Genomic DNA, 10715 nt, shown 5'->3' on the forward strand with positions numbered 1-10715 from the left:
GGTCAGACAGGGTTCTGTGTAAATACCAACAACCACACTATCAGGTCAGACAGGGTTCTGTGTAAATACCCACGACCACACTATCAGGTCAGACAGGGTTCTGTGTAAATACCAACGACCACACTATCAGGTCAGACAGGGTTCTGTGTAAATACCCACAACCCACTATCAGGTCAGACAGGGTTCTGTGTAAATACCCACAACCACACTATCAGGTCAGACAGGGTTCTGTGTAAATACCAACAACCACACTATCAGGTCAGATAGGGTAGGGCAGGGTCAGGTCAGGTCAATTCAGGTCGGGTAGGGTTAAGTCAGATTATTATTAAAGTGGGATGGGATATGCTGACTTAAGTATTAGCAGAATTCAAGTGGAATCACCTAGTCATCTTTTTAGTTCTGTAGACTAATGCCCCCCCCCTCTCTCCTTGACATGTTTAGTGGTACAACGGTGCATGTGTCAGTATGAAACGGCAAAATTGTTGTTTACTAATATGGAATATTACTGTTCATCATTCCTTTTGGTTCCAGCGGTTCCCCACGATGTGTATGAACAGTTAGAGTACAAGGAGTAGGTGGTTACAGGTTAGGACAGTGGTAGTTCTATTGTAGATACCTCAAACCTCTTGTTAGGCCTTGCCCTGTCAATTCTTCCTCAGTAGGCCTACAGTACAGTACAGTAATGTTGTTAGCATCTCAATTAGCCTACCAGCTAACAGGAAGTGCTAGGAAAGCCAGTCCTGGGAAAACTCTGGAGGACCTAACAGAGACCAGGCGAGAGAGTCAAGAAGGGAGTGGAGTGGAACCATCTTCTTCATAACTTCAACAACCCCCCCCCCCCCCCCCCCTCCTCCTCCTCCTCCTCCTCCTCCTCCTCCCTCTCTCTCTCCATCAGTCACACTTTCACGGTTCACCACATCTCTCCCCAGGCTGTGCTTGGAGCCCCATTGTGCAATGCAGGAGGGTTATGGTTTTCCGGACCAGTTGAAAACAGAGGGAGGTTGGTGGTGATGGCATGTGTTTTTCAGCATGGCAAGCGGGTATTTTTTTTTCTTTCTCTTCCTCTGTTACAGACAAACAGGTTCATCTGGTGGGTTCGTGTGTGTGTGTGTTGGGCAGACAGTTCTGCGCTGGGGAAATGGCAGTGAATGACATGGAGAGATTAGTAACCACAGGTCTAGTCCAGTAGGTCCACAGGCCCATCCGTTGGTGCCCTGGAGTCCTCACCTTCCGCTCTCTCGCTCTCTCCCATCCACCCCCCCCGCCTCTCTCGCTCGCCCACCCCTCGCACTCTTTATAACACCTAATCTAAACCCCTTGTTTTCCTCTCAACGCTCCTCACTGTAGTCAACTGAAACACAATTCACCTACTGTGCAGTTCAACTATTGGTTGTAGACCTTTATTCATGCTCAGAGTGAAGACAAAAGGAATTGTTTTAAGAAAGGGAAGACATTCATGGAAAACAAAAGATAAAAAATACGTTATGAATTATAGGGAAAAATATTGCTTTACTTCAGATAATTTAAAGTAGTTAGAATTAGAAAACTAACTCCATGTACTATTAACCGTAAGTATTTCTTGTCCTTTATTATAAGGTTATTATAATTGTAGAGATAAATTCATACTAAAATAATCTAGATTGTCATTCTGTTGTTTTTGGTATAGCATTGGACCAAACCAGACCAACCACAGAGCATCTAACCCCATGCTACATCTAACCCCATGCTACATCTAACCCCGTGCTACATCTAACCCCGTGCTACATCTAACCCCATGCTACATCTAACCCCGTGCTACATCTAACCCCATGCTACATCTAACCCCATGCTACATCTAACCCCGTGCTACGTCTAACCCCATGCTACATCTAACCCCATGCTACGTCTAACCCCGTGCTACATCTAACCCCATGCTACATCTAACCCCGTGCTACATCTAACCCCATGCTACATCTAACCGCATGCTACATCTAACCCCGTGCTACGTCTAACCCCGTGCTACATCTAACCCCATGCTACATCTAACCCCATGCTACATCTAACCCCGTCCTACGTCTAACCCCGTGCTACATCTAACCCCATGCTACATCTAACCCCGTGCTACATCTAACCCCATGCTACATCTAACCCCATGCTACATCTAACCCCATGCTACATCTAACCCCATGCTACATCTAACCCCGTGCTACATCTAACCCCGTGCTACATCTAACCCCGTGCTACATCTAACCCCATGCTACATCTAACCCCGTGCTACATCTAACCCCATGCTACATCTAACCCCATGCTACATCTAACCCCGTGCTACATCTAACCCCATGCTACATCTAACCCCGTGCTACATCTAACCCCATGCTACATCTAACCCCATGCTACATCTAACCCCGTGCTACATCTAACCCCATGCTACATCTAACCCCGTGCTACATCTAACCCCATGCTACATCTAACCCCGTGCTACATCTAACCCCGTGCTACATCTAACCCCATGCTACATCTAACCCCGTGCTACATCTAACCCCGTGCTACATCTAACCCCGTGCTACATCTAACCCCATGCTACATCTAACCCCGTGCTACATCTAACCCCGTGCTACATCTAACCCCATGCTACATCTAACCCCATGCTACATCTAACCCCATGCTACATCTAACCCCATGCTACATCTAACCCCGTCCTACGTCTAACCCCGTGCTACATCTAACCCCGTCCTACGTCTAACCCCGTCCTACATCTAACCCCATGCTACATCTAACCCCGTCCTACATCTAACCCCGTGCTACATCTAACCCCGTCCTACGTCTAACCCCGTGCTACATCTAACCCCGTCCTACGTCTAACCCCGTGCTACATCTAACCCCGTCCTACGTCTAACCCCGTGCTACATCTAACCCCGTGCTACATCTAACCCCATGCTACATCTAACCCCATGCTACATCTAACCCCGTGCTACATCTAACCCCGTGCTACATCTAACCCCATGCTACATCTAACCCCATGCTACATCTAACCCCGTGCTACATCTAACCCCATGCTACATCTAACCCCGTGCTACGTCTAACCCCGTGCTACGTCTAACCCCATGCTACATCTAACCCCATGCTACATCTAACCCCATGTTACATCTAACCCCGTCCTACGTCTAACCCCGTGCTAGATGTCTTGGGCGGCCTCACTTGTATTGTAACAACAACCTCAAATGGTTACTTTGTACAAACTCCATTCAAACCAGCAGCATCAGAGATCTGTATATAATGACGAGATGTCTCCGACCTAACAATGGGAGTCATTTTCCCAAAGGCAGGAAGGCAGGTGACAGGCTTAGGCCCAAAATAGGCCCATAGAAACACATTGGGTTTATTTTGGACAGATGTTTGGAGAGAGTAAAACCTCTCTCTCTTCGCCCCATCGCAGCAAGCAATGATTGTGGTCTTAGCTGACGTCATTGGTTTGCGCCCTGCTCTGGGCATGTGCAAAATTGTTGGCACTCCACTTCGCGCGGTTGTCACAAGTTACCACCAATCATGTATGTAAAACCTGGATTTCTGGTGCTGTGTATTGGCCAATGAGAGGCTTTGAAGCCACCGGTCGGCCATATTGGCACTCCCCAGTAGGAACAGTCCTCCATAGGAATGAATGGTATTCTACAGTATGTCAATTTCATTTTTCAAAAACAAAATTACATGTATTTAAGTATTTTTTTGTTGTTCTAGTGGAGACAATAACAGAACTTTCAAAAAAGTCATACTTTAAGGATGTTTTTATATATCCCCCCCCCCCCCAAAAATAAAATAAAATTGTCTCACATATTATAATTTTAAAGTTTAAGGTGTTTGTGATAGAATAAGCGTGGCAATAATACATTTTGACATTAATACATGCATTTCTATAACTTCTAAACGATGTTCTACATCGTGGCTTTAAAACAGCACCACCTGTTCAGTCATCTAGGGCATACATAAATCCTTGTTTACCACAGCCACAAAGTCAAAATTGGCTATATTGTAAAAATTAAAACACAAATTAGCTTATTTTTTGTCTTAATTTGATTATGGTTAGGCATACGGTTAGACGTGTGGTTAAGGTTAGGGTTAAGCTTAGGTTAAAAATTACATTTTAAGAAGAGAATTAGTAGAAATAGGCGGGGTTTATGACTTTGTGTTTGTGGTAACTAGTGACGACCAATTTGTGCTCGGAAGGAGGGCTAGCTAACTCAAAACATATATACACACATATATACGTACACACTGTATATATATATATATACATACATACATACATACATACATACATACATACATACATACATACATAAAAAATACATGTACTGTATACACAGGTGAAGTCAGAAGTTTACATACACTTAGGTTGGAGTCATTAAAACTAGTTTTTCAACCACTCCACAAATTTCTTGTTAACAAACTATAGTTTTGGCAAGTCGGTTAGGACATCTACTTTGTGCATGACACAAGTATTTTTTCCAACAATTGTTTACAGACAGATAATTTCACTTATAATTCACTGTATCACAATTCCAGTGGGTCAGAAGTTTACATACACTAAGTTGACTGTGCCTTTAAACAGCTTGGAACATTCCAGAAAAGGATGTCGTGGCTTTAGAAGCTTCTGATAGGCTAATTGACATCGTTTGAGTCAATTGGAGGTGTACCTGTGGATGTATTTCAAGGCCTACCTTCAAACTCAGTGCCTCTTTGCTGGACATCATGGGAAAATCTAAAGTAATCAGCCAAGACCTCAGAAAAAAATTTGTAGACCTCCACAAGTCTGGTTCATAATTGGGAGGAATTTCCAAATGTCTGAAGGTACCATGTTCATCTGTACAAACAATAGTACGCAAGTATAAACACCATGGGACCACGCATCCGTCATACCGTTCAGGAGGGAGACGCGTTCTGTCTCCTAGAGATGAACCTACTTTGGTGCGAAAAGTGCAAATCAATCCCAGAACAACAGCAAAGGACCTTGTGAAGATGCTGGAGGAAACAGGTACAAAATGATCTATATCCACAGTAAAACGAGTCCTATATCGACATAACATGAGACGCCACTCAGCAAGAAGTCACTGCTACAAAACCGCCATTAAAAGCCAGACTACGGTTTGCAACTGCACATGGGGACAAAGATCGTACTTTTTGGAGAAATGTCCTCTGGTCTGATGAAACAAAAATAGAACTGTTTGGCCATAATGACCATCGTTATGTTTGTAGGAAAAAGAGGGAGGCTTGCAAGCCGAAGAACACCATCCCAACCGTGAAGCACGGGGGTGGCAGCATCATGTTGTGGGGGTACTTTGCTGCAGGAGGGACTGGTGCACTTCACAAAATAGATGGCATCATGAGGACGGAAAATTATGTGGACATATTGAAGCAACATCTCAAGACATCAGTCAGGAAGTTAAAGCTTGGTCGCAAATGGTTCTTCCAAATGGAGAGTGACCCCAAGCATACTTCCAAAGTTGTGGCAAAATGACTTAAGGACAACAAAGTCAAGGTATTGGAGTGGCCATCACAAAGCCCTGACCTCAATCCTATACAACATTTGTGGGCAGAACTGAAAAAGCGTGTGCGAGCAAGGAGGCCTACAAACCTGACTCAGTTACACCAGCTCTGTCAGGAGAAATGGGCCAAAATTCGCCCACCTTATTGTGGGAAGCTTGTGGAAGGCTACCCCAAAACATTTGACCCAAGTTAAACAATTTAAAGGCAATGCTACCAAATACTAATTGAGGGTATGTAAACTTCTGACCCACTGGGAATATGATGAAAGAAATTAAAGCTGAAATAAATAATTCTCTCTACTATTATTCTGGACATTTCACATTCTTAAAATACAGTGGTGATCCTAACTGACCTAAGACAGGGCATTTTTACTAGGATTAAATGTCAGGAATTGTGAAAAACTGAGTTTAAATGTATTTGGCTAGGTGTATGTAAACTTCCGACTTCAACTATATATATATTTTTATTACAAATAAAAAACAGAAATACCTTATTTACGTAAGTATTCAGACCCTTTGCTATGAGAGTTGAAATTGAGCTCAGGTTGTAACATAACAATATGTGGAAAAAGTCAAGGGGTTCTGAATACTTTCCAAAGGCACTGTATATCCCAGACAACATTTAAGAATGGGACAAGTACACAAAGTGAATACGAGTCAGTGATTGCGTCCGTAGCTGTTGGTATGAATTTCAGTGGTTGCATATAATACATGTTGACAGAATGTCTGCGAGACAGAGACTGTTGCTGTACTCCCAGGTAAGGACCTTGTTTCTGGATACATGTTGACAGAGAGACTGTTGCTGTACTCCCAGGTAAGGACCTTGTTTCTGGATACATGTTGACAGAATGTCTGCGAGACAGAGACTGTTGCTGTACTCCCAGGTAAGGACCTTGTTTCTGGATACATGTTAACAGAGAGACTGTTGCTGTACTCCCAGGTAAGGACCTTGTTTCTGGATACATGTTGACAGAGAGACTGTTGCTGTACTCCCAGGTAAGGACCTTGTTTCTGGATACATGTTGACAGAGAGACTGTTGCTGTACTCCCAGGTAAGGACCTTGTTTCTGGATACATGTTGACAGAGAGACTGTTGCTGTACTCCCAGGTAAGGTCCTTGTTTCTGGATACATGTTGACAGACAGACTGTTGCTGTACTCCCAGGTAAGGACCTTGTTTCTGGATACATGTTGACAGAGAGACTGTTGCTGTACTCCCAGGTAAGGTCCTTGTTTCTGGATACATGTTGACAGAGAGACTGTTGCTGTACTCCCAGGTAAGGACCTTGTTTCTGGATACATGTTGACAGAGAGACTGTTGCTGTACTCCCAGGTAAGGTCCTTGTTTCTGGATACATGTTGACAGAGAGACTGTTGCTGTACTCCCAGGTAAGGACCTTGTTTCTGGATACATGTTAACAGAGAGACTGTTGCTGTACTCCCAGGTAAGGTCCTTGTTTCTGGATACATGTTAACAGAGAGACTGTTGCTGTACTCCCAGGTAAGGTCCTTGTTTCTGGATACATGTTGACAGAGAGACTGTTGCTGTACTCCCAGGTAAGGTCCTTGTTTCTGGATACATGTTAACAGAGAGACTGTTGCTGTACTCCCAGGTAAGGACCTTGTTTCTGGATACATGTTAACAGAGAGACTGTTGCTGTACTCCCAGGTAAGGTCCTTGTTTCTGGATACATGTTAACAGAGAGACTGTTGCTGTACTCCCAGGTAAGGTCCTTGTTTCTGGATACATGTTGACATAGAGACTGTTGCTGTACTCCCAGGTAAGGACCTTGTTTCTGGATACATGTTGACAGAGAGACTGTTGCTGTACTCCCAGGTAAGGTCCTTGTTTCTGGATACATGTTAACAGAGAGACTGTTGCTGTACTCCCAGGTAAGGACCTTGTTTCTGGATACATGTTGACAGAGAGACTGTTGCTGTGCTCCCAGGTAAGGACCTTGTTTCTGGATACATGTTAACAGAATGGCTGTGAGACAGACTGTTGCTGTACTCCCAGGTAAGGACCTTGTCCCAGCATGCAGTGGTCTGATAGGGAGATGACAATACATACATACCTCTCATCACCAAAGCCATATTAGCATTTACTGCAAATGTTGCTGAACAATTCAACCCATGTTTTAGTGTCATTGATATATATGGACATTCACATACAATATTCAGTTCATAAGCGCTGATTAATACCTCTAGGGAAAGGGTAGGTGTCCTTGGTCCTGGAGGGCCGCGGCCACTTCATGTTTTTGATTTAATCGACCTGGAAGTCCAGGTGTGTTGAATTTAGGCTAATCACTGAACTGATCAATTAGCTCAGTTAGTCAGGGCTGCGTTCAGCACATCAAAACGTAATAGAATAGTCATAGAACGTTAAATTGAACGGAGACGGTGCTGTACTGAACGACCAGTTGAAACACAGGGAAAGGGGTTGGGTTGAACGGAGACGGTGCTGTACTGAACGACCAGTTGAAACACAGGGAAAGGGGTTGGGTTGAACGGAGACGGTGCTGTACAGAACGACCAGTTGAAACACAGGGAAAGGGGTTGGGTTGAACGGAGACGGTGCTGTACAGAACGACCAGTTGAAACACAGGGAAAGGGGTTGGGTTGAATGGAGACGGTGCTGTACAGAACGACCAGTTGAAACACAGGGAAAGGGGTTGGGTTGAATGGAGACGGTGCTGTACTGAACGACCAGTTGAAACACAGGGAAAGGGGTTGGGTTGAACGGAGACGGTGCTGTACAGAACGACCAGTTGAAACACAGGGAAAGGGGTTGGGTTGAACGGAGACGGTGCTGTATAGAACTACTCTAGGGTCCTGTGGCGCTCCAGGAACAGGGTTCTCTACCCCTTCTCTAGGGTCCTGTGGCACTCCAGGAACAGGGTTCCCTACCCCTTCTCTAGGGTCCTGTGGCGCTCCAGGAACAGGGTTCCCTACCCCTTCTCTAGGGTCCTGTGGTGCTCCAGGAACAGGGTTCTCTACCCCTTCTCTAGCGTCCTGTGGTGCTCCAGGAACAGGGTTCTCTACCCCTTCTCTAGCGTCCTGTGGTGCTCCAGGAACAGGGTTCCCTCCCCCTTTTCTAGGGTCCTGCAGCGCTCCAGAAACAGGGTTCCCTACCCCTTCTCTAGGGTCCTGTGGCGCTCCAGGAACAGGGTTCCCTACCCCTTCTCTAGGGTCCTGTGGCGCTCCAGGAACAGGGTTCCCTACCCCTTCTCCTGAGTCCTGTGGCACTCCAGGAACAGGGTTCTCTACCCCTTCTCTAGGGTCCTGTGGCGCTCCAGGAACAGGGTTCCCTACCCCTTCTCTAGGGTCCTGCAGCGCTCCAGGAACAGGGTTCTCTACCCCTTCTCTAGGGTCCTGTGGCGCTCCAGGAACAGGGTTCCCTACCCCTTCTCTAGGGTCCTGTGGCGCTCCAGGAACAGGGTTCCCTACCCCTTCTCTAGGGTCCTGTGGCACTCCAGGAACAGGGTTCCCTAACCCTTCTCTAGGGTCCTGTGGCACTCCAGGAACAGGGTTCTCTACCCCTTCTCTAGGGTCCTGTGGCGCTCCAGGAACAGGGTTCTCTACCCCTTCTCTAGGGTCCTGTGGCGCTCCAGGAACAGGGTTCCCTACCCCTTCTCTAGGGTCCTGTGGCGCTCCAGGAACAGGGTTCTCTACCCCTTCTCTAGGGTCCTGTGGCGCTCCAGGAACAGGGTTCCCTAACCCTTCTCTAGGGTCCTGTGGCACTCCAGGAACAGGGTTCTCTACCCCTTCTCTACGGTCCTGTGGCACTCCAGGAACAGGGTTCCCTACCCCTTCTCTAGGGTCCTGTGGCATTCCAGGAACAGGGTTCCCTCCCCCTTCTCTAGGGTCTTGTGGCGCTCCAGGAACAGGGTTCTCTACCCCTTCTCTAGGGTCCTGTGGCGCTCCAGGAACAGGGTTCCCTACCCCTTCTCTAGGGTCCTGTGGCACTCCAGGAACAGGGTTCCCTACCCCTTCTCTAGGGTCCTGTGGCGCTCCAGGAACAGGGTTCCCTACCCCTTCTCCTGAGTCCTGTGGCACTCCAGGAACAGGGTTCTCTACCCCTTCTCTAGGGTCCTGTGGCGCTCCAGGAACAGGGTTCTCTACCCCTTCTCTAGGGTCCTGTGGCACTCCAGGAATAGGATTCTCTACCCCTTCTCTAGGGTCCTGTGGCACTCCAGGAACAGGGTTCCCTACCCCTTCTCTAGGGTCCTGTGGCATTCCAGGAACAGGGTTCCCTCCCCCTTCTCTAGGGTCTTGTGGCGCTCCAGGAACAGGGTTCCCTACCCCCTCTCTAGAGTCCTGTGGCACTCCAGGAACAGGGTTCCCTACCCCTTCTCTAGGGTCCTGTGGCGCTCCAGGAACAGGGTTCCCTACCCCTTCTCTAGGGTCCTGTGGCACTCCAGGAACAGGGTTCCCTACCCCTTCTCTAGGGTCCTGTGGCGCTCCAGGAACAGGGTTCCCTACCCCTTCTCTAGGGTCCTGTGGCGCTCCAGGAACAGGGTTCCCTACCCCTTCTCTAGGGCCCTGTGGTGAAACGACTGATCTGCAAAGTATTGTGCAACAGCTTTATTCCAGAGCCCATGTTCAGAGTAAGGATGTTGATCTATAGAACAGCATCCTCCTTGTCAATGTAATTGTACTCAGTGTGAAGGCAAAACTGATCCTAAATCAGTACTCCTACTCAGATTCTTTGTGAAATGGGCCCTGGCCTGTCGGCATGCTGGCCTGTCGACATGCTGGCCTGTCAACATGCTGGCCTGTCAACATGCTGGCCTGTCAACATGCTGGCCTGTCAACATGCTGGCCTGTCAACATGCTGGCCTGTCGGCATGCTGGCCTGTCAACATGCTGGCCTGTCGGCATGCTGGCCTGTCGACATGCTGGCCTGTCAACATGCTGGCCTGTCAACATGCTGGCCTGTCAACATGCTGGCCTGTCAACATGCTGGCCTGTCAACATGCTGGCCTGTCAGCAATGCCACTCCACCTGAAATCCAACGACAACATGAATAAGAAGAAGCTTAGTCAGTAAGTAACTTAGATAACTAGCTAATGAAACACTAATGTGTTTTGTGTTTCATTAGGCAGTTTAAACCACAAGGCAGTTTAACCCACTGTTCCCCGGTAGGCCGTCATTGTAAATAAGAATTTGTTCTAAACTGACTTGCCAAGTTAAATGT

General features: G+C 47.1%; 1 protein-coding gene across 1 annotated transcript; it reads right to left on the reverse strand.

Annotated features, from left to right (window-relative positions):
- Nucleotides 1-712: 712 nt before the first annotated feature.
- On the reverse strand, nucleotides 713-10079 carry LOC120035297 (glutenin, high molecular weight subunit PW212-like; the record flags this gene model as incomplete). Its single annotated transcript, XM_038982084.1, has 2 exons — nucleotides 713-760; nucleotides 8342-10079. Coding segments are annotated over 2 exons (1786 nt in total), but the record flags the coding sequence as incomplete, so codon positions are not given.
- Nucleotides 10080-10715: the final 636 nt, after the last annotated feature.

The sequence above is a fragment of the Salvelinus namaycush genome, unplaced genomic scaffold (assembly GCF_016432855.1).
Source record: "Salvelinus namaycush isolate Seneca unplaced genomic scaffold, SaNama_1.0 Scaffold1013, whole genome shotgun sequence".
Classification (NCBI taxonomy): domain Eukaryota; kingdom Metazoa; phylum Chordata; class Actinopteri; order Salmoniformes; family Salmonidae; genus Salvelinus; species Salvelinus namaycush.